The sequence below is a fragment of the Oryzias latipes genome, chromosome 12 (genome assembly GCF_002234675.1).
Source record: "Oryzias latipes chromosome 12, ASM223467v1".
Taxonomy (NCBI): domain Eukaryota; kingdom Metazoa; phylum Chordata; class Actinopteri; order Beloniformes; family Adrianichthyidae; genus Oryzias; species Oryzias latipes.
In genome coordinates this window covers 14,673,884-14,699,092 of record NC_019870.2, presented here as the reverse complement: position 1 = coordinate 14,699,092, position 25,209 = coordinate 14,673,884, and the positions used below count along the sequence as shown (strand labels likewise).

General features: G+C 36.4%; 1 protein-coding gene across 1 annotated transcript in view; it reads left to right on the top strand.

The window, feature by feature from the left end:
- sppl3 (signal peptide peptidase like 3) overlaps positions 1-25,209 on the top strand; it is a 31,225-nt gene that overhangs the window by 2,272 nt on the left and 3,744 nt on the right. The window contains exons 2-9 of the mRNA XM_004074817.4: positions 14,668-14,745; positions 17,570-17,661; positions 17,814-17,933; positions 18,164-18,242; positions 19,376-19,488; positions 20,091-20,197; positions 21,282-21,445; positions 24,984-25,174. Coding sequence (XP_004074865.1) covers positions 14,668-14,745; positions 17,570-17,661; positions 17,814-17,933; positions 18,164-18,242; positions 19,376-19,488; positions 20,091-20,197; positions 21,282-21,445; positions 24,984-25,174 — 944 coding nt within the window. The remainder of the gene's footprint in view (positions 1-14,667; positions 14,746-17,569; positions 17,662-17,813; positions 17,934-18,163; positions 18,243-19,375; positions 19,489-20,090; positions 20,198-21,281; positions 21,446-24,983; positions 25,175-25,209) is intronic.

Sequence of the window (25,209 nt, the reverse complement as noted above, 5' to 3'; positions counted from 1 at the left end):
CTTCATTTAGACACCTGTTCCAGATAATCAACAGTGGATAGGACAAGGATAGTACCCATCAAGGCCTGGAGTTTTCTCTCTCTGGACCAAACATTGTTAACCATAGTTGTGACTGCAGTCTATTGAGAGCACCTCTACGTGGGTTGTACTCTTTACATTGTGCTTTCACAAAATACTTCTAGAACAAAACCATAAAACAGTTGTTAAATAATAAACCGGTTGTTCACACAAACCCAGATCTTGGGGATAAATATTCATATATTCGACACAGATGCAAGATGCATCTTTAAAATTTTCCTACTAATCGTTTTTGTTCTTATCTTTTGTGTTATGCAAAGCAAATTCCAAATGAAGGTGATCCTACTACTGTGCAAGACGACAAACGTTTACCACCCAACTTTCCTGGAGAATTGTCTGTTTATATGTTATAGTTATTTGGACTTGTATTCAGAAGCACACAGGAATGATTGTGTATTGTGTCCATTGCTGAACCAAAATAGTCTAAGGATTTTCTGAGATAAATAGCAAAGTAAAGTCATCTTGGCTTGTAATCCTGTCCTTTCAATTCAATTCAATTCAGTTTTATTTCTATAGCCCAAATTTACAACACAGTCGTCTCGATGGGTTTCGTATAGGTAATTGAAAAAGTAAAACATAAAATCAAAAGGATCATGAATACATTTCACATTGGCATTAGGGCTGCATGATAAAAGGATAACTTGCGAGGTGTGATACTAGGGATAAATATTGCCATGATGACATGACTTGCGATACATGAACATGGCAGAACAAAAAACAACTAATACCTCATTTAATTGCAACAGTTTTAAATTAATACAATTTAAATAAAAGATTTAAATAAAATTGAACATAAATTAAACTGCAAGTTGTCTCAGTAGAAGACAGGTAAGAACGTGTATGTCAGGGAAATACAGCAAAGAATCATTATCTACCTTTCTGATAGTACCATCCAAAGCCATTATGGACAACAATTAAGAACAATGTAGGTAGTGTGCGCTTGAGATTTTTAAAAACTATAATGGTTTCTCGGTCTATGCCTGTGTTTATCGCAGTTAATAGCGTCTTTTGTGATACGCAAATTGCACAAGCTGATATCGCAATATTGATACATTTTTGATTTGTTGTGCAGGCCAAATTAGTATTATTTTTGCTTTGCTGGTAGTTTAAACAACCTTTTGCTGTTTTTCATTGCTATGTATAGGTCATTATTCATAAATTATACTCCTGTATTTTTATTTATTTTTTGTACATATATGTTTATTGTTTTTTTACAATTTCTCAGCATGAACTTGGAGATGTACCACAAGCAAGATGAGCATGTTGATGGGAAAATTCTTTTGGCTCCCCCAGCATTTACAATCTTGTGCAAGAGTGCTTCACAAATGGTTGAATGAATACTTGATAAAAATAAAGTAAATTACAGACTAAGTTTTATTGCTCAATACTAAGGACAAAAATGGCTTTTTGATGCGAGGATTTTCGTCCTGAACTTCCATCCATTTTCCCCGCTGGGGCTGGGGGGTTGCCGGGGGCTGTCTCAGTTACTGTTCGGCGTAGGCGGGATACACACCGGACAGGTCGCCAGCGATTGAGCCTGCAACGACGGCACCCTCGGTCTGGCCAGACCCTGGGCAGCAGCATTCGCTAGTTTAAGCTCCATGGACTATATAACAGACTGGCAACCTGTCCTGCCTTTGCCCAAGAGTAATCGGGACAGCCTCTGGCAACTCGGCATAGCAAGCGAGCGAACAGAGGAAGAGGATCGAGCGCCGCTGCTCAGGGTTCGACAGTAGGGCTCATATCAGCGGCGCTCGTTATGCTGGCCCACAGGCAGTCGGTTGTCCGGCAGACAGAGAGCGGGTGCCGCCATATCAGCCAGGATTAGTCTTTTTTGTTTTTAAACCTTTAATGGGTTAGTCTAATTCTTTATTAAAAAAAAAAAAATTCAAACTGCAAACTTAAAGTCAGTTTGTTTGTTCTGCTGAAACAGAACTGACATAAGCAGAAGATGAAAGAGTTAAGAGTCTCAATGCTTTTGTTTCCCAGGTCTTTGTATGAAGTGAAAAATGAATGTTTTTAATCCTTTTTAAAAAGTAGAATGTTAGTGGTCAGCATTTTTTGGTTTTGTTTATTTTAAATATTCCACAGCCACATTAATATTGATCTAGAAGCATGGTTTAGCTACTTCTTTTTTTTTTTAATGATTTAAGTATATGAAGATGTTTTGCATTGTCTAACTGCGTTCAGCAGATTTTTCTTTTTGCTGCATTTTGCTGTCAAAGCATAGTTATTTTGGGGAAAGTTATAAATGAAATGCTTCAAGTAAGATACTTTGGTGCAAACTGTAATTTTCTCCACATGGTTGTTTTGTTTTATATCAGAATACAAAAATATGAGACTGAGACAGTTTTAGATGGTTTCAGAAACACTTATCTATTCATTAGTATATAACATTTAATGTTGAAGGCCAGTACCTTTTGGTTTGAGTATATTTTCTTTATAATGTATACAAAGTTAGCACATTTGCACCACCATGACATTGAATTGTTTTTAATGAGCAAATTTCTTTAGTTTTGAATTGCATTACAGAGCTTCTTCCGCAAGGGCAGGGTTTGAAAAAAACATGTAGTAGAATCAATCTTAACTTAGAAAAGCTAATAAGTATTATTCAAGTCCATAAGTAATTTTTAAAGCATTTTTGATGCCAAAACCAGATTATCTTTTGTTTTTAAGCTTAGAATTTTCCCCCTTTCTTCAGTGACAGTACTTAGTTGTCTGAAAACAGTATTTATGTAACCCATGAAAATTTATCTTGTGAACGTTTTTAAAGTTGTGAATCTAAATCGAATTGATTCAGTGTTTTGACAGTGATGCTTAGCTCTATCTTTACTGTTGAGCTAAAGTTGACCTGCTCAGGTTTTAAACTATAGGATCCAATGGAAAACAATTGTACGATTGACTTTTTACTGCAAGTGTGGGTTTATCATTGTTTAAGGGTATATTTATTTATAACATCAATTGACAGTCTTTTAAATACCGCTCCATGATGGTAGCCCATGAGGCCTATTATATCCCATTTATTTATTGTCATGCAGATAGAGTGTAACCTCAAGTTCCTTTTAGCCATTTCATAGATTGTTACAGGGCCAGAATAACTTTTGTGTCCTGGCGAGAGTCGACATGATTGGACATGCCTTTCAAGACATTATTGTTGTCATTTGTCCGCTTTTTTTACTACATTGGGACAGATGCTCATAGGCTCATAAACTTTTTCACCTCTGTTTGATTAGTGATGATGAAATAAACCAAGCCACGGTGACATAATGAGGTTGTCTCCTTTTGCTGTGTTTTCCTTTTTTAATCTGTCTCGAGTAATCCTATGTTTACTTGCATTTAATTGTAATATATTTTCAGACTGTCAAGATTGACTGCTACAGCTGTGACTCTAACTTTAAAGGAGTAGCTTCCCTTGTATACAGGCAGACATCTAGTATTCTTAAAGTTTGTTGAATTATTTCACTTCTCTGTGTAGATCCTGCACAGTTTAAAGGGATTTTCCAATCTAATCCGAGAAATTTAGAAATGAAAGTGTTTTAAAATTAAAACCAGATTATGATGCTGTGCAAAAGGGGTCAAGTGCCACTAAACTATTGTGTCCTAACGTGGACAATATAGACTTGGTGCTCCTTTTTTGCTTGATTTATGAGTTGTAAAAGCTTGTTTGAGGCTGATAATTGCACTAGGAGCTAAACAGTAGATGCTGACAGTAAAGATAACGACAAGACAGTTCTTCACTACCAATTTGTGCAAAAGTTTTTAAAGTAAAGAACAAATTCAGAATAAAAACAGTTTAAAACAGCTACCTTTAATCTTGCTAGGTAAAGGAAAAGTAAACAGTGTGTAAAGCTTTGTTTTTAAAGCTGACGAGTCATTTTGATGCCAAGTTCCTTCTCATCAGTGAGAAGAAACTAGGATTTTTATTATTGTCTATTGGCTGGTTTATCTTTCTGTGTTTTAATACATAGTTGCGTGTGGAGTGGTCTGCTTGTAGATGTGAGCACCTCATCTACTGTTGAGGTTTTAAAGAAAAACTCAAAAACACGTAGTTTAAAAGCTTAGCTTTTAAATAGTTTTTACAATTCCGCTTGTTTTTTGTTTAATGGACTATTTTTTGCAGTTTGTTTTTGTACAACGTGTCTCTGTGTTGGAGTTCTTTTATTATGATTACCATTTTTTACTAATTATTCATTCATTCATTTTATGTGAAGCACTTTGAGACGTTCTGTAACAGGAAAAGTGTTCTATAACAAAGTGGAATTTGAATATTTGAAATTGTCAGTAGGTAATTAATTTTTAAAAAAAATGTTTACCAGATACTAAATTAAATCACAACTCCTTTAATTCATAGTAACAATGTGAAATCTACATATTTGCTGAACACATTCTAATAGTCTTGCTTCACTTATTTTAAAGAGACGCTCATCTCAACTCACAGCTAAGTCATGTAAAATGTTAATGCTTGTGTTTTAAATGAGCCAGATCTATGCTTTTAAAAACAGAATCCTAGCATTGACATTTACTTGTGCTAGAATAAAACATTACTACTTTATACCAACCCAAGCAGACTTTTTATAACTGTTTATGTTAGGCCTGCACAATATACCGCAAATTTATCGTTATTGCAATATCCAGCTCTGCAATATGCATATTGCAAAAGACGGCGAATATCGCAATAAATCGCAAACCCAAAATGTGTTAAAACAATCTTCTAGCAGCTTGAAGCATTTAACGAATCAAATAAATCCCTTTATGCTTTGACCAATCAGATGGACGCCTTCACATTGTTGACCAATCAGATGGAGGCCTTCACATTGTTGACCAATCAGATGGAGGCCTTCACATTGTTGACCAATCAGATGGAGGCCTATTATGTTAACCCTTGTCCTGAAGAGCCTCAACCCTGCCTGTTTTCCAGCTCTCCTTAACCAGCTTGCTGTTGATTGGCTGACTCAAGTGATTTCACATCCTGATTGACTGAACACACCTGATTTTGGTTATCATTATCGAGCAGTCTAGGGGGAATTGGAAAACAGACAAGGTTGAGGCTCTTGAGGACCAGGGTTAGCCACCCTGACGTTTGTCCCCCATGTCGATGAGGGTCATTTGGAGTATAATTTTTAAACTGTTGCAATGAAATGGGAATGATGTTTTTGTTTATTTTTCTATTTGTTTATTTACCGCAAATTTATCGTTATCGCAATATTGATCACTAATATCGCATATCGCAAGTTTTCCTCATATCGTGCAGCCCTAGTTTATGTTCTTCTTCAATTTTTCAAACTTAAATATTTGATAGTTATTAATGTTGTTCATGTTTTAATAAAACTTGTTTCTTTGCCATTTTTATTGATTTTTTTTTTTTTTTTCAAAACAGATTTCAGGCATTTTTTTCATAGATATTAGTCATGTTAACTTTAGTGTGTGCTAATTTTCTGAAAGTGTTAACTGTTTTTGTGTGGTGCTGGAGTCTTTGTAGTTGAGGTACTTTTCTTTTAGAGCAAGTCATGCAGTTAATATTATTTATTCATTCATTCCTTCATTTGGCTTGCATACTTCTGCTGGTAATGAGACGTTAGATTTACTGCGTTGTCTGTTCCAGCTTGTCCTAAAGGTTTTTTAAGAGAGCTAAGGTCAGGGTAGCAACTTTGTGAATGGAAAAATGATATCACATCTACCCTGAATCACTTGTTCCCAATGCTCCATGATGAATGTAGGCAGCACGACAGCTTGGAACATACATCGGCAATGAAGGAAAAGGTTGATGGAAGATCTTGGTCAGTATTAGTTAGCATGTCACCTTTGTGTCACCTATTCTGCTTGCGGTATAAAGTTGACCCTGCTTTAGACGCTAAAGATTTTGCTATGACTGGGACAATGTCTTTATATGTCAAGTTTGGGTGTGTTTTAGTTTAACAAAAAAAACAGTTTTCTCAAAGTGTCTGAATAGTGACATAAGACATTTACCAATCAATCAGCAGTGATTGATCAGCAGTGTGCTCCTATTTTCTTGAGCAACTTTCAATGTCCATTTTACCTGTTTGATGTCCTGTTATAGATCCATAGCTGTTTGTTGTTTCATCGTTGCATAATGCTGCCATGACTTGAGGCATCTCTCAGACCATAATGCTCTGTCTATTCAATAGGCTATTTTTCATTCATGTTTCCAAGCCTCTTTGTCAGATTTACTGTATTAGATGATTTGTAAACCTCTTAGCTTAGAAGTAGCAGCATTCTCCATCTAGGGAAACTAAAGTCTTAAATGTTTTATAACCATCATGCTTAAAATGTGTTCCCCCTTTTTCCATAAATTGACTGTTTTTTTTGCAATGATTTTAAAAGAAAAATCCTAAGAATAACCATAAATTACAGAATGGCAATTATTTTGTTCTTTCTTTGTCTAGATGTGCTTAAAATTATTCAGACTATTTCAAATAATTATAAAATGTGTTAGAGTGGGTTATGTAAGAAAATCCATGTTGGCCTGTTATCGCAAAAGTTGTTTTCCAAATTTAACCTGGCAGGGAAACATGGAAAACAACCCTTAATGCTATCTTAAAGGTGGAACAAAAAACTATTTTTAATATTTTTTATTATTCACCTAAAGTGTGGGTTCCATTAATGATGTAGCACATCCCTCTATTGCCTTTTTATAAAAATAAAACAAGAGTTTTTTACTTTAAATCCTGATTGGGGCTTGTGTGTTAGAACGTTTGTTATCTGCTCTGAATTTGTGCATTTAAAAGGTTTAAAGACACCACAGAACTCATTGTAAACCAAAGTTAACATTTGCGACCACCTTTGCTCTCATTAACTGGGGTTTAAAGCGGCTGAACTTTTTTCATTTTTTAAAATTTTTTTGTCACATTTCTCAGGGCTTTCCTCTAGGGATTATTTTTTTTAGAAGTCTTATCAACAATGAGAATGGTGTGACCCGCGGACACAAATTTTTAAAATTCTTCTTATTTTAAAATGACAACATGCTCAACAAAACTTAAACAAAAAGAAGAAATTGTATTTGCAGGTTTTTTTTACTTTAAAATGTCTCAAAATGATTTACTTATAAGGAAATGAATGCTGGAGGATAATGGAAGAATATTACTTAAATCTGTGGCAATTTTCTTCCATTTTTCTTTTGTTTTAAATTCCTTTTATTTTTTATTAATATTTAGCTTGTTAAATGACCACTGCAGTATTTTTATATTGTTGCTAACATATTACCAAGAATCCATTAGTTTTTCTATTTGATTGTAATAGCTTGATTTATACTCCTGTAAGTTAAATTAAATGTAAGGAAACACATTTAAGTTATTTATTTGCTTTCTGAGACCACAAGGTCATATTTATCGACAAATGCATACACAAATGTGAACCACAGGCTTGAATGTAAACGTCAATGGAAGAAAGCAAATCAATCACATAAATAATGAATGGATGCCCTCGGGACCCTGATTTTCCTACACAAAATCTAATATTCTCCTTTTCTACTGTTGTCGATGATTTTAATGTTTATTGGTGAAATGTAACCAATTAAAATTTAAAACCCAACTAAATTAATTTTTTTACAGTCTTTAATTTGACTTTAGATTGTTGTTGGAAGAATTAAACTTGCACTATAAAACATTCTCTAAAATTGACAGAATTTCTGTTTAAAAGAATAAACGATTGAGACAAATTTACCAAATAAAACAGTTTTTAGTGAAACAAATTGAAGCGACATTCTTAATAATATAATAATAAATGCAAACTGTTGGATGTAAACAGAAAAACAATCAAAAGAAAACAAATGCCTTTCTGCTGCAGGGCTGAACCTAATGTGGTTGGATGAAAGTAGATGCGTTCAAAGTAATTGTGTCAAATATAAAACATAATTGATAGATTAGTCAACAATCCAAAATAATTGTTAGTTGCTTCCCAAAATGTATTTAACATTTCTATCAGCATGGTTTTATCACTTGTCCTCTTTTATTTGAATAGAGTTTAGTATAAGTGCCTCTGCTCATGCGGTCATCTGTCACTGAGTATATAATGTAACCTCAGATGCACTTCCTGCCCTGTTAGTTCAATGTCCTCATTTCATTTAAATGTCATAATCCTATATCTGTGTTAACTATGTTGCTCGTCAGAGTATTTGTACTTTGGTTTTAATTTGATCTACCGTAACACGGCCATATTGCACACTGGGTTACATGGGGTTTCTATCAAACACGCCAGGTTCCCTTTCGTCACTGTCAGTCTGTCTCATTGCCGCGCTGCATATATTTGAAAACCTTCAAAAATGTGGCTCATCAATTGCTGAAGCTTTTTCTTTTTTGGTTGCTTATAATAAAGAGAAGCACATACATTGGACTCTGAGGTAAAGCATAAGGGCAGCTGAAAAGTACAGCCCACCACTTTTTAGAAATAAATTTTTTTAGCAATGGTTAACTAAATGTGTAAAACAAGCCATAATATTTATAATGTGGTTAGTGACTCAACTTTTAAAAATGCATTTACCGTTAATTGCGAGAGTATACTTTGTAATGATTGGAGACGAAGGAACTTTGTCCAAATAGAAAATGTAAACGCATTTGTGTCACTCATCAGTTTGATTATCCATAGTGCTGTGTAAAAGTGTTTGCACCAATTCTTTTTTGTTTTTTTGTTTCTTCTTATTCTTAAAAAAAAAATCACCAAATGAATACTAAAAAAGTTCTACAACTTTTATTTGAATGGTAATTAAAACAGTGTACAGCTCAACCCCTCCCTTCTCGCGTTCCCAAATAGGAGGTACCATTGCTTCCTAGTACAGGTGATAATGGCGACAACTACTGTAGCCGTTGCCATAGATAGGATTCAGAGCGACTTGGACCAATCCCTATCGACTGGTTTCAACATGGCTGCATCCGTATCAGGAAGCAATAGTGAGGGATTTTGCTTCATTTCACGAGAGCTGGAGGTTAGGCACTTTCTATGGGTGATGTCACACCTCGATTTGTCCATTGTTTTTACAGTCTATGTGTAGAACTTGAGTTGTCGTACTATAATTCATGTGCAGATGAATGAATTATGTCTGTGGTTCTTAACTGTGAGAAATCAAGACAAAACCTTTTCGCTCCGATACATTTTAGGAACCTAATGAAAGCAGAGGAACAACCACAAAAACATTTGAGTTTTTAGACCTGAAAAAGTATTAGCTTGAAATCCTGATTCTATAAAAAAAATTATTTTGAACTATAAAGAAGAAACCTCAAATATGATTTAGCCTAGCCCTAATTTCTGAGAAAATAATGACAAAGTTTTATAGAAAGGGAAAAATAAGTTGACCAGCCAGAAGGGCTTGAATCCGTTAAAATATCTGAGGAAAACCCGTTGTTATGGCTTTGTTTATTAAACATTTTTTTTAGTTATGTCTATAACAGGACAGGCTAGATAATGAAATGTCTGCAGTTTGAAAATGATAACACAGTGAAGTGACAGCCTTCCTAAAACTCTAAAGGCCTGTTAACCTGGCCTTCAGTGGTCTAGTCATGCATGGATTTGGTTTGGTGGAAGACTGTATTAGAATTGTGTTGTGGAAAACCAAGTCTGTCAGAACAAGGATGTCTTATAGCGTTTTGGGCTCCCAGCCAGCTTTCAACAGTCCAGGATTGTATTTTGTTTTTAAACGTTCCATTCATCTATCTCACTCATGTTCCCCAGACGTCTGTTCACTGAATTCTGATGAACCGGCTCGATACTGGAATATGAATTAGGTCTGTGGTGATTAAACTAGCTGTCTTGCTGATAGCTTTGTTGACAGTGAAGTAGTACCATCATTAGCATCAGTCAGTAGAGGAACAAGGTCACTTTCCTAATGACAATACTGCTAATACTGGATGTGAATCTGATTAGAAGACTTTTTAGTGTTACAACTTGAAAAAAAAATACAATGGAGTAGAATCAGATTTGGGCTGACTATGAGACAGAATCTCTCAATTATTTTAATCAATAAAAAATTAGCATTCAATTAATTATCTTAAATATTCTATAAAGGGATTATGTGAAATGTATTAGGACTATTATGTCTTGCCTATATCCCATAAGTTCACAAACCCTCAAATATTAAAATCTGTTACAGTTCAAATTTAGTTGTCTTTTAAGATAGATATTTTGATAAAAATCCCTGTTTATATTGAGAATACAATATTACCTAGGACAACTGCTAGATTACAGAATGGAGTGTAGATTGAGTCACCATAATGTTTGTCAATTACAATGGGAAATTGACTTCCGTTCATTTATTTTGTTTGCAATCTTATCCCCATCTAAACCCTTAGTCATAACTGCCCTTACAGGTGGATATGGGCAGTCTGCGAGGGATAAATGGGCAAACCTGTATGGGGCTTGTTTGTGACACACACAAAATAAGGTCGTAGACCATTCTGTTGGCCTGCATAGCAAGAATGTCCATGCACGGTTTTTTCTACATGCATGGTGTGGGTGACAGGTTTTAGCAAACCCCGAAATAACATGAAATTTAAACCTTTTAATAATGAGCCTTTGTTTAGAAACTGTTGGCGGTGAGATGACACCTGGGGCGATATGAGCGAGTGTTTGTGGAAAGAATCTGAGCGCGTGCGTGAAAGGCGCAAAGCTGATCCGCGAGTTATTTATGACTGCATAGCTCTTTGGTTTTTTTTTACCTGTTTTTAGGCGTCAACAGCTGACATTTAAAAAGTTATACATTCAGTTTATTGAAAAATAATCACGCCAGGTCAGATTATACCCAGACTTTTTTTCTGTTCTGCCAAATGTCAATATGAAATGTGAACAAGTTTGAATACTACAGCTGATCAGCACTCTATGTACTGGGGTGAAAAAAATAAATGAGGATGCTCTCCAATTGTGGAAAATTTTACATGCAATAAAAGAACCATCACAGAATAAAGTTATATTAACTTACTCAGTCCCTGTTTCATAATGTAACAAATGTAACATTTAAAAAAGACTACACAGAGACTACACAGACAAGACTAAACACAAAACTTGGTCCCTTAGTGGAAAAGAAAAAAAAAATTAGAACAAAATGAATAATAACCAAAGAGAAGCAAAGCAAATAAGCGTTAAACAAGTCCATGGTTTCTCCCATTGGAGGCTTCTGTGGATGGCGCCTGCCCATTTACCTGATTGGAGCATTTAAAGGCTGTGATGATTTGACTTCCTCTTTTGGCCAGGCCTCACAGCACAGCTCCAGGGGCAGAACCTCAACCACTCATGTAGCAACCAGTAGCACTTTCAGAACTGGCAACTCAAAACAGGTGACCTTAATTAAACCTGCCAAAATGAGTAGACTAAACAAGATATGTACATCTATGTGCTACAAATAAATACGGAAAACAAGGAATAAATGTACATTTGAACTCAAAGAAATGTGTGCATTTATTTAAGAAGAAAGTGCGCCGTGCTGGGGGGAGGGTCACCGCCATTTTGTTATGGGTGTGGCAGGGTATGCCATCACACATACGCATAGTTTTTTCATAATGGTTGTAAAGGTCTTAGAAGTATTCATGGTATTTTGTTTTTAACGTAATCGATCCTTTCTCTGTATGACATACCACAAATGCAGGGCTTTTTGTATTAGACAAACATAGTTGCAGTACAAGTTGCCTATTTTCCTTGTGCAATATTATCATGAAAGCACCTTTTTGAGTTAATGCCCAAATATGTTTTTAAAAGCAATTTGACCTGCTGTTTGTGAATTAACTAAAATTTCAGATATACTGGAAATGGTTTTTTTTGTCCCGGAGTTTGCATAATAATTGGTGATGGCACAGTTGTTAAGGAGAAAAATTTCAAATTGACTCTTCATGTCATAAACGTTGCTAACCCCTGGACTAGGGTGTTGCATAAGGGTCAACATCACTCATACACCATAAGTGCGAGCAACTTATATTTTCTGCTGAACAGTTAATTCATAGACTTGGCTGTCAACAGGATGCTGTAAAGGAAGTCTCTTTAGATGCATTGTATGCTTTTTGTTGTTGTTGTAGCCTGTTTTCCCTTGGTAAATACTTTTTTAGAATATATGAATAAAGAACATGATTTTTTTTTTTGCATTTACCTCAAAGTTTAGATTTATATGCAGCAAAAATTCAGAGCTTTAAACTAACAGTTTGAAGTGAATATCGGTCTTTAGGTTGACTGAGGTAATTTGTGAACTTTATTTGGTTATTAGTTTTAGGCAAAAGTATTTGAGCTTTGTGAATCCTGCAGGTAAATTTGCATAAAACTAAGTCAGCCCACAGGAGAAAATTAACTTAAAAAACCGAATTAAGCAGCTATGCACTCTGGCCCTTTTGATTCTTTGTTTTAAGGGATACAGAGAGAATAGCTGCAATTGAAGGAGCATTATCCATCTGTCCACGATTAGATTCAAATTATTTTTACTGCACGGGTTAACTAAAGGCAATATAATGCTATAAACCAAAAGGGCATTGGAAGTACTATGAAATGTTTACATAGGTACATGTTATCTAAAAATGTGTGTATTCATTATATTCTACACCAGAATTTATAAATAAATGAGCACAGTTACAATAATGTGATGGTTTGAAATTATTTATATATGAACAGTGCAAACATGACAATACAAAGTATTTACAAAATAAGATGCAGATAAAAGTCAAGTGTGTGAAATTGATGCCTTGTAGTTGTGTGATAACAGGGACATAGCTTTTTTTTATTTTTAAGGGAAAACAGCAGAAACTTTTTTCTGAATTTCTGGTCTTCTGTTCCTCTGGCGCCTTCCAGAAAGCAGCAGACTAAAAGGCTGAGGGCTGGGTGAGAGAAGTTCTTCATGATCAACTGTGCTCTCCTGAGACGTCGCTTCCTGCAGATGTTCTCAACGTAGGAAGTGTTGAGCTGTTTTTTCAACCCTCTGTAGCGCTTTCCGGTCTGAAATGGCAATTTCCATACCAAGCTGTGACGCTAGTGGTCAAAATGCTCTCAATTGTTGACAATTATCACTGTTGGTTTTTGAGTTGGTTCAGTAGAAAGGAGCTGGGAACTTCAAAAAAAGGACTAGAGTTACAAGTTGTGCAAATACCACTACCTCCCAGCAGACAACCTTGTAAACTAAAAGAACCCTGAAGGATGGCTTAAACTCTACATTGTCAGAAATGTTGGATCGCAGTTCGCGGGTTTAACATCATTCTGGTTTAATCAAGCTTCTGTGAAATTCTCAACAGTAACGCTAATACCCAAATTGTGGTTATGGAGAACTGCAGGGGATTCTTTTTATGAAGTGTTTTAACTGTTTTGGTGTCAGCATCTTACATGTACTCCTATCTGATAAACTAGAAAATGACTTGATAAAGATATATTCAAAACCACACTTTCATTTTTGTAAGACACCAAAGTATTTTGATGAAAACCAGTTTGCCTTTTGACTGAATATAGATACTCAGGGAACTTTTTTTGTTTTGTTTTTTTGTTTTTCCAGAAGCTATTTTCTTTAGAATTACTATCTTCCTGTGCTCCACATGCAAAGGAAGTCTGGGAACAAAAGAGACATGATTTACTTTAAACAGCAAAAACAGCTGTAGATAACTTGTAACATTTATCCAAAAACACTAATAAAGTTTTGTATAATGTCAAGACAGATTAAGATTTGGTTTTCTGTAATTTGGTTTTTTGAATGTAGTGTTTTTCTTACAAAATAAAGCAATGTATCTGTAAGAAGTACAAATGTCAAGACAGAAGTTATTTATGTTCATCTTTTACTCAAGATACTCAGTACTAGAAATGAATTAGATCCGTGTATTAACACCTTCTTCGGTTATAAAACAATGTTTTTCATCTGCATGTGCTCTATAATAATTTTTCGGAATCAAAACTTATTCCTCATCTATTTTAAGTAAATGCTTCATTTGCTATTCTTATTTCTAATGGATTTTGGGGGGTTTTCTTAGAAATTCTATTTCTGTGGTTGATGATGATCTCCACAGACAAGGACAATGCAACGCCGTAGTTTTATTTATTTTTTTACTCTGTCAGTAAGTTTTAAGTGTCATTCTGAATTATGCTGACCCACAATGCAATTTTGTATCAACTTTGTGACTATATCAATCCTAATACCTGCATATATGAGTGTGGGTAATTGGGCAAGACCCTTCGTGCTGCTGCCTAACTATGCATCCACAAGAGGGCCCAAGTCTGGGTCCCCCTGTGCCAATCCCCAGGCCGGAACAGGGGGACCCAGACTAATCCCTTTTTAACATTTTACACCATTGCAATTCACGTACATTTCCCTTTACATTCATATTGGACAATAGTCCACAATGCAAGTGTGTTGTGAAGAAAAGTAGAAGTGTCTTCTTCACACAAAACAACCTATTGATACACGTGGAAACTGTAAACAGGGCGTGGAAGCAGTTAGGACTTTGTCTTCTCATCTGAGACAACAGGAGGAAACCCCACATTAGCTTTAAACATTTTTTAAAAGATTATTTTCTATCTCTTTTACAAGTGCAAAACTAAATGCGATATACTTATTTCCCCCATGTTTAATGTCTTAGTTGTTTGTGCTTCGAAATGACAATGTTGTCTTTGTCTTTGTTTTATTTATAGGGCATACTCCCTTGTCGACTCCAGCCAGGTGTCCACCTTCTTGATCTCCATTCTTCTCATCGTCTATGGCAGCTTTAGGTGAGTAATAAAACCTAATCAGTAAATAAAAGCAACACATAAGAGGAAATGGCCAGGTTTAAGGGACTCTTTCTGGTGCTTTAAAGTTGAAAATGGAAAAACGTGGGTGGCTTTAGCACCTGTTCATTTGTTTATTTCATTTAACTGGAAGAAATGATCGCATGGTCGAATTTTTACAAAGAGCAGCTAGCAGTGTAACCTCATCCAGTATTATTGTGCTCCAAAGTTTTACTCAGCCCTAGCTGCAATATACCATTCCAAGCACAAGCTAAATTAGCAATTTCTGGAAAGAAATTGCATGAGTTTGCTGCGTCCTTCAAGCGTGCTGTTATTGTTCCTGCCTCTGCTGTTTTGCAGCAGGTTACTGAAATTCTTTAAATCATAGCTTAGGTTTTTCATTTGTGTGGATCTAAAGAAGCTTCATAACAAATAATGAGTCCAGGTACGTTAAAAACTGTTTATTTAAGAGATGAATGAAAGTTTTCACTTGTTGTCTGCAATATTAAAACTGCAGACCATGTTAAAAAAAAGTCTCTGGCAGACTGTCATCTTAGGTTGTAAGGCAAATGTGTTAACCACTTTGTTAACAAGTATGTTTATGTTAAGGAGTGACATTTAGGTGGCTTTGGTGCAGAGGTAAGGTTACAGGTTTGGTTCTTGCCTTGCCAGCCCATGTCTCTTGGGCAAGACACTGAACTCCTCATTTCTTTTGGTGCTTGCAGGTTAGCAGCTCTGTACGGAGCAGAGCCACCATCAGTGTGTGTGCATTGGTAAATAGGGCTGTATAGTACCATAGGCCTTAATCAAGGTAGAAAAGTGCTATATAATTATACACAATTTACCATTGGGGGCTTTTGTTGAACAGACACTGTAGCAAATAGTCAGGTTTATAAAAGTTTTAGTTACCCAGGGCAATAATCAGGTGTCAGTTGGTTTTATGGCTACATATAAAGAAGGTAAATTGCTTTGTAAAAGCATTGTATATATCAGATAAATCAAATTTTGCCTTTCTTGTTTGCATTAATAAAAACCTCCTTAAAATTCTAAAATGTATGTCTTCACCAGGAAGATTTACATGGGAGCAAAGACCGTTGCAAGATAAACTATATCTGACTGGCAACTGCAAGCACCTTGTGCATAGAGAAAGTTTTTTTAGTTCAGCACTTGTAAAACTTTGCAGACTCGCCTCAAAAAAGTGTTTTTTATGCATGTACCAATTTTTTAATCATCTTTATTGCTATATTTGAAACTGCATATATAGTGAGCTCACTGCCAAAATTCAGTTTGGAGCAAAATTATGAACTGTATTGAAACTTAGGTGGAATTTTGAGGCAGAATGTTTGAAAATACCAATTTTAGTGCAACTATAGAGAATTTGGACCAAATATTTTTGACAAACACAAGTTTTTGGTCCAATTATGTAACAGTTGCAAAAATTCAAGGATTTACGGCGGGAAAAGATTTTCTTTCAATGACTTACAGTTTAATGGTTATAAGGGAATATGCATATAACTGAGCTAGTTAAAGCAGAAAATTCCTAAGTGCTCTGTATATCTTCAGCGTCAAAGTTCAATACCATTAATTTCCAATGGAGACAAACATGTAAAAATCGTTATCCATGAATCATAAAATCCTTGAACCGAAAGTAAGAGCAAGATTTTACCAATCAAGATCTTTGAGATCTGGAAGATTATCTTTAGTATTTGTAGAGGATGAGGATTGCTTGTTGAAGTTTAGTGTGCAATAATTTTAAAACTGATGTTGAAACAACATAGGTGTAAATGCTTGTAGAAATCGCACAACTTCAACAGAAACAAAGTTCTTTAATTAATTAAATCAAGTTTTTCTTTTAAAAAAAAGACCTAAGCATATAAATGAGCTTACTTCCTTTTTTCTCTGTTTTATAAAAAAGTTAATTCCATGTCCTGTGAAGCTGTAGTTAGAACAACTGGCTTCAAAGGCAGTAATCCATTGTAGCGCTGTTGAGGACAAAAAGACATGTGCTCAGCTTCATTAAATCCTATAATTAACCACAGACTGTAGCAAAAAGTGTCCTGTAGCTCTTTTGGTGTTACAAATTCTTTAAAAAAAAAAACAAGACCTTTTTCAAGTTCTGCATTTTTTTCTTTACTTCTTAATGTATTCTGTGTAACATGTATAAACTTTGCAGATCTGTTTTTTTTTCTCACCACTTAGAGATAAAAAACAGCAACGCAAACAATGAAAATAAGTTACTGATAAGATTTTCATAACTGCAGGACGTGGGGAAGCTGTTGGATAAAAATATTGGAAATTTTGCAATTAACCTTGAATGTTACCAAATATAAGAAAAGGCAAACTTTAAAAAAAAAAAAAAAAAACTTTAACCTTTTTTCTTTTCTTTTAGAAAACAACATTGACACAGAAAACACATCAGCCCTAAAATCAATTTTATTGAAATTCCTGACTGTCCAATCTTTTTGGGGGCTTGCACTACAGTGATTCACAACATAAATACTCAATAATAGAAAAACTCTTTCTAACTCAACATAACGGTTTTGTCCGTTTTCAATTTCTTTTTAATTTCTTGTACTTTTATTGCTTATACTGCACGTGTGCGAGTATGAGTGGCTGTTTTACTGTGGAAGTGGGAGAACGTGGTTCAGCTCTAAAACCTGCAACTCCCCTTTTAATTAAGTTTTAGAACAGAAAATATAAATCGGATTAAAAGTTACAGCATTTTGTTAATTTGATTGAATGAGTGAACCAAATGATCAATGCATCACACATCATATCAAAATGTATTTGGATCCATAATAACAGAACTCTTGTCACCTTTCTGCAGGTCATTAAATATGGATTGTGAGAACCAGGAGAAAGATAAAGATGGCAACGTTTCAACAACAGGGTCTTTTAATAACAGCAACACAAACAACAGTGAGTGCTACATGAATTAAATGACCTGTTAAAAAAGTGCTGACAGATGTATTAATTGGTTTTTGATGAGCCCCTAGTTCTCTTTAGATGTTGAATTTTTATCTTAAGGTTATTTGTAACATTGTTTTGTGTTTTTTTTTTTTCCTTTTCAGGCATTCAGACTATAGACTCGACACAGGCCCTGTTTCTCCCAATAGGAGCCTCTGTATCTCTGCTAGTCATGTTCTTCTTCTTTGACTCTGTACAAGTGGTCTTCACCATTTGCACTGCAGGTACGTGCTCCTTTATAGCACAGCACAAAACACTTTTATTTGTGGACTTTTCACTAAGCTTTCACATTTTTGAATCTGTAGGAACACAATATGAAACTTCTCCTCGGATCATTGATTACTGATACTGAAAACCACTAGAAACTCTATTAACCAGACAGAAACTACTGCAGTAAACCGTCATGGGTGTACTAGTCCGTCAGCTGTGCTTTTCTTTTCTTTTTTTTTAACAGTTCTCGCTACAATTGCATTTGCATTCCTGTTGTTGCCAATGTGCCAGTATCTGACCAGACCATGCTCCCCACAGAACAAGTGAGTGTATCCAGTTGTTTTCTTTGCAGAACCACTCTCCGCAATACAGCTGTACCTGCTACACATCATCATAAATCATAAACTGGGCAGAAACAGACCAAATAGAATTGAATATGCATACAGGAGCTGTCCTTCATCAAATTTCTTCTATTTTCTTTTCTAAACTAGTTGTATTTAATAGTAGCATTTGTCTTTATGTTTGATTATTTTGAATAAACAACTGCTTTCTGCCTTGAGAAGCAGTAAAGGCCAATGCCCTTGAATCTGTTTTTTATGTACTAGTTATAACTTGATCTACTAAAATACTAAAATTGTTTGAATCTAGACAAACTGAATTCTTGTTTTTATACTGAGAAAAGTTATACTAGGCAACATACCAGGGCAGTGCAAACTGTTTGCTCACTCTGCCACTGTCTGTAAATGAGTGTCTATTACTATATCAGGTGTCTAAAATCTTTCTTTTAAGAGATTTATTTGAAGAATTGTGAGGCGCAGTGGTTAGCGCTCTCTTCTCACAACAAGAAGGCCCTCTGTTCAAATCCCAGCTGGGGGACCTTTCTGTGTGGAGTTTGCATGTTCTCCCCGTGCATGCGTGGGTTTTCTCCTTGGACTCCAGCTTCCTCCCACCGTCCAAAAACACGCTTCATTGGTTAATTGGTTATTCTAAATTGACCCTAGGTGTGAGGGTGATAGTGCATAGGTGTGTGATCTGTGGTCCTGCGACAGACGAGCAACCTGTCTAGAATGTCTCCTGCCTTCGTCCACAAGTGGCCGGGATAGGCTCCAGCAGCCCCATGAACCTGAAAGGAACAAAACAGATTTATGAGATGAATAGATGAATAATTGTATGGAGCATTTTTGTATTTCTTTCTGAAAAGGTTAATTGCAGAGGCCCAAAGGGTGTGACAAATAATGGCTAAGGTGTTGGCATGATTGAATGTTTTAGTGCTAGCAACACACCTGTTGTTGGTGTTTAGTTTTTCAAAATAAGTCCCCTGTGACAGACGCTTTACCCAGAAGACACAGATTCTCTTGTTATTGTTGTTCTTTAAACGCTAATAGAGGTGCACAGTGATGGACAGTTCTACATGGTTCATATTGCATCTTTTCTGTGTGCGTTCACTTTATTCCAGGATTTCCTTTGGTTGCTGTGGACGTTTCACTCTGGCTGAGCTCTTGTCCTTCTCGCTCTCTGTACTGTTGGTGCTCATCTGGGTGCTGACTGGGCACTGGCTTCTCATGGACGGTAAGTTGCTCCAATGAAAATTCAGTGTTTGCGTAGAGAAAGCTCGTTTCGAAGTGCCTTTCCTCCATGAATCACCTCATTAAAGCCTCTGCTGAGTTCCTCCATGTAAAAGTCTCAATGAGGACAGATAGAGCTGATGTTTTGTAAGCCAGCTGCTCAAAAAGCTACTAGACACAACTCGATTGTCGTCATCTCCCTCGGGCAAGAAGGACCTTGGCATGCCAGAGAGCTAAGTTGCTTTGTCTTCTCTGCGTTCTGCCAGAAGAATGAGTTGTTACTAAGCGCCTTCATAAATCATCACTGGAATTCCGGCTGTCTGGTGCGACCAGCTCTTTTTCATTTAAATTCAAATCTGTCATTTATCAGTTATGCCCAAAACAAAAAGCCTGGAAGAAAAGCAGACTTAAATGTAGATCAACAGATTTCATGTTTTAAAAGCTTAAACATATCATACATTTATTTTGAAATGAAATTAACTTTTGTAAATTGGATTATAAAAAAATAATTGAATGATTATTGTCTACAGGATAAATTACCTTCCTGTTTGCAGATTTCTTTTTTCTAACTCTGTTTTCCTTTTCTTGTGTTTTTGTTTTTTGCAGCTTTAGCCATGGGCTTATGTGTGGCCATGATAGCGTTTGTTCGGCTCCCCAGTCTCAAGGTGTCCTGCCTGCTGCTGTCAGGTCTGCTCATCTATGATGTGTTCTGGGTAAGAAATAAACCAGTGAAACTGTAGAGTTTATATGTAAACACTTAAATGTATGCTGTAATTGCCCCTACATTCTGTTTTTGTCTAAATATACCACAGGCGGTCAGGGTTTTAATGTATTTTCTCAGTTACCATTATAGATATTTTTATTTTGATTACAAATAAAAAAAACGATTTTTTTATATATATACATGTGTGTTTTTAAATGCTATTTCTGAACACGTTTATGTCATATTTGTGCAACTTCTGGCAAGAGTTGAGAAGACGGCATAGTTTGGTGCTGATAGCAGTGGGTTTCCTGCAAGTCTGAGCAATTAAAGAAAAACGACCAGGAAATGTTTGTATTTCAACACAAAACCAACGTTTCCCGCCACGCCTCTAAAAGTAAAGGGTGCTCACTGAACCAGCCCAAACAGAATCTCAGATTATCATTCATTTGGGAAATGAAACGCTTTTGTTTTTGTTTTTTCTCCTGTCACTGCCACGTTAGAGGCTTGTTGCTAGCTCTAATCATGACTGAAGACACAAGGGATGATGTTCATAGTTGTGGTGCCTTTCAAGTCAATATTCAGTAGGGATTTTATTATACGGTACTGGGAATTGCTAGATGAAGTTCCTAGAAGTGAAATGTAATTAAAAACCATGTAGTCACTCTTGAGAATGCCATGATTCCAGTTGTGATTCATTGTTTGCTTTTATGAAACTATACTAGCTCTCCATTGGCTGTAATTCTTCTCCCCGATTATCTCTTTCATTCATTTTGTTGGCTAAATATCAAACTCATTCACTATTTTGTGTGGAACTTGTGCATCAGCATGATTGGTGGAGTTCTGCTATGCTTGAACAAACAAAAACAACAAGAAACACCTTTCACTAAGACCTGACTTTTAAGTTTTATTTTTGTTAGCATTGCATTGTCCTCCTCCCATGTGCACAATGCTAAAATGTGTTTAGCAGTTGTGGAGTTCTTTAGTCGTCTCTAACATTTAAACGGAACAAATTGCTGGGATCTAGAACATTTCTTGAAAAACCTTTGGAGTTTTTAGAATAGTTTAAAGTTGACACATCTGCTTTCTTCTTCCAGGTGTTTTTCTCAGCCTACATCTTCAACAGTAACGTGATGGTTAAAGTCGCCACTCAACCTGCTGAAAATCCAATAGACGTGCTTTCCAGGAAGCTGCACTTAGGCCCAGGGATGGGGCGAGATGTACCACGCCTTTCCTTACCAGGAAAACTGGTCTTTCCCAGGTAATACTTTTATAACAGTGGTGCTTCAAGGCTTTGGAAACCGCTCTATGATTCCTTACAAAGCATCAGAGTATGCAGAAGTTCTGAAGGCAGTCCAATTTAACAAATGAGACAACATTGTATAAAAACATTGTTGTTTTAACAAGGAAAAAGAAATCGTTGTTGATCCTGTTGCAGATGTTAGCCAGTTTCATCATTGTTGGCCTTGAACTTTTTTGCAAAATGCACTGAAAAACGTTACTTTGGGGCCCTGCAGATTACAGTGGTCCCTCGATTATCGTGGGGGTTGCTTCTAAAGAGATAATCCACGATGGGTGAAATCCACAAAGTAGGATTATAGATGTTTTAGGGCTTTAAAACCCCTCATTACACACTTTTCTCAGACAGGCATTTACATGTTGACTCTTTTCTCTGTTTGAACACTCAAACCTTCATAAGTCCAGAATTAATTAAATTAAAACAAAATTCCTATTGAAGATTTGTTTGAATGTAGCAAACTGAGCACCCTTTTTACAGGAGAAATGGCATGAAGGAGATTGATTGACAAGGTCAGCAGCCAATCAGGACACAGTGCACTGTGGAAAAAAAAAAGCATGCAATATTGTACTGAAAGAAATCTGCAAAACAGTGAGACCGCGAAGGATCTACTGTGTTGTGGGGAGGGAAAACTATAGCAAGGGACCACTGAACATCTATTAACATGTAAGAAGAATGGAAATATGTTGCATGTTGATGAAATTGTAACTTGGGCTTGAAGCACCACTGTTATTAAGAGAAGAAATTCCAACTTTTATATCCAGGTCTTTCACTGAGAAGAATCTACTGCTGTGCGCTCCTTTGCTCTTTTGATGCTTTGGTTTAGTAATGGCGGTGATTTGTCCCAACTTTTTCTTCAGCTTTTTAGGACGTAATGTACAAACAGGTTGAGGCCTCCACCTGAAAGCCTTCCTTTCACTTAGGGACTTCTGGCAGCTGGAGGGGGGGGAAAAAACAACCATTTGACTGAACACACTATTATGTGCTAGTTTTTAATTAGATCATCATCTGTGACACCCAATCTGTATGTGTTGCTATGGTAACAACATACCTGTCGGTATCTGACAGCGCTTTCCAGTCCTTAAGCTGTAGCTGCTCCAAGTCTGGATTTAAAGCTAACGCCGATGGCCCGTTTTATCATCTGTTACCCAGCTGGACCCTTGTTAGATTCTCCCAGGTTAATATAGATGCAGCAGAATTTTAAAATATCCTGTATTTAGGTTAATGTAGTGTAAAAATACAAATGATATAAAATATTCTGGTACTTTTTGGATCAATTTGAGTACCTGAAGCTTAAGGAACCATATATAAAGTGGGGCAAGTATTGAGTCAGCCACCAAATGTGCAAGTTCTCCCACTTAAAAGGATTACAGAATGCCAGAAGAACTTGTTAAACACACAAAAAACACAATTTTCATTTCAAGTGGCTCTTCAAGTGGCTCTATTTTTTTGCAAATATCCTTTGCTGTTTATCCCAGAGCCCACGCTACTCCAAGGTTCTCCTTTAGGAGCCAATGAAATAAGAATCTTTGTGGTTGTCAGTTTTTCTAGAATCTAATCAAATGAAGCTTCTCATATTTGGACAAACACTTTCAAAATAATACAGCTAGGTGCTGACTTTACCCCCTGCATGTGTGGGACCCAAACTGGCCAAGGCCTTCGGCACGTACTCCATATTCGTGGCCCTGCTTTAGCTCGCCAGTCATGAAAGAAGCCGGTACACTGAAGAAGAGGCTGGTAAGAACAGAGAATGCCCACAAGGGAGCTCATGCATCTTATCTGTAGAAGGTAAAGTGCAGAACACTCCAATGTACTTTTTAAACAATCTAATTCATCGCTCAGCATTGTACTAATGTTCCTTCAGCTGTTCTGATTAGCAAAGGTAAAATGATGACATCTTTAGAACTTGTGAGTTTATTTTCCCCTTAGATTCCTTTGTATGTGAATCAGAACATACAGTGGTGTGAGGAAGTTTTTGCCCCTCTTCAAGATGTCTTGTTTTTTTCCATGTTTGCCGCACTAAAATCTGTCCTATCATCAAACACATTTAAATATGAGTCAAAGACAACACAAGTAACAATAAAAATGCAGTTTTTAAATGATTTTTTTTATTATTAAGTGAGAAAAGAAATAAAACCGTAATTGGCCTGTGTAAAAAATGAATTGCCCTCTAACCCTAATATTTAGTTAGGCAGCAACAACTGCAATCAAGCGTATGCAATAACTTGGAATGAGTCTGTCACAGCGCTGTGGAGGATTTTTGAGCATGACCTGCCAGCATCTCAATAGGATTCAGGTCAGGACTTGACTAGGCCACTCCAAAGTCTTTATTTTGTATTTCTTCAGCCATTCCTCGTGGATTTGCTGGTATGTTTTGGGTCATTGTCTCGCTCCAGAGTCCAAGTTCGTATCAGGCTGAGGTCACGAACAGATGGCCGGATTTTCTCCTTCAGGATTTTTTGGTAGACGGATTAACTCATGGATCCATTTATCACAGCAAGTCTTCCAGGCCCTGAAACAACAAAACAGCCCCAGATCATCACACTACCACCTCCATTTTTTACTGTTAATAGGATGTTAGTTTTCTGAAATTCAGTGTTACTTTTACAGCAGATGTAATGGGATACAGACCTTCCAAAAAGTTCAGCTTTTGTCTTATCAGACTAGAATATAATTCCAAAAGTCTTTGGGATCATCACGATGTCTATTGGCAAAATTGAGACGAGCCTTAATGTTCTTTTTGCTCAGCAGCGGTTTTCGTCTTGGAATTCTACCGTGCATGTCATTTTTACAGTGTCTTTCTGATGCTGGAGTCATAAACACGGACCTTAACTGAGTTAAGTGAGGCCCGCAGTTCTTTGAATGTTGTTTTGGGATCTTTTTGGACCTCTTGGATGAGTCTTCGCAGGACTCTTGGGGTAATTTTGCTCGGCCGGCCACTCCTGGGAAGCTTCAGTACTGTTCCATGCTTCCTCCATGTGTGCACAACTGCTCTCTCTGTGGTTCACTGGAGTCTCAAAGCTTTTGAACAGACTTTATAACCTTTTCCACGCCGATTGATCTCTTTTACTTTCTTTCTCATTTGTTCCTGAATGTCTTTAGACCTTGGCATGATGTCTAGGTTTGAGGATCTTTTGGCCTACTTCATCTTGTTTCAGTGATTTCTTGATTAGAGACAGTTAATCTATGTTTTTAGCAGAAGGGACAATCAGTGTTTCACACAGGACAATAAAGTATTTTTTCCTGCTTAATAAAAAAAAAAACATTTGAAAACTGCATTTTCTATTTAGCTGTGTTGTTGTGTTGTCTTTAACTCATATTGAACTGTGTTTGATGATGGGACACATTTAAGTTTGGAAAACATGGAAAAAATAAGAAATCTTAAAGAGGGGCAGCAACTTCCTCACACCTCTGTAGTAATTTGGTCGACCACAAACATCACAACAACGGCGAATGACGTCACTGCCTCCTGCTGCTTCAACCTTATTTCTGCTCTGTGTAGTTCTACAGGAAGTCACTTCTCAATGCTGGGAATCGGAGACATCGTAATGCCGGGGCTGCTGTTATGTTTCGTCCTGCGTTATGACAACTACAAGAAACAAGCTAATGGTGAAGTACCGGGACCGGGTAACATGTCCGGACGCATGCAGCGCGTCTCCTATTTCCACTGTACCCTCATCGGATACTTTGTTGGTAAGCAACCAATCAATACATGCAAAAGGTCACAG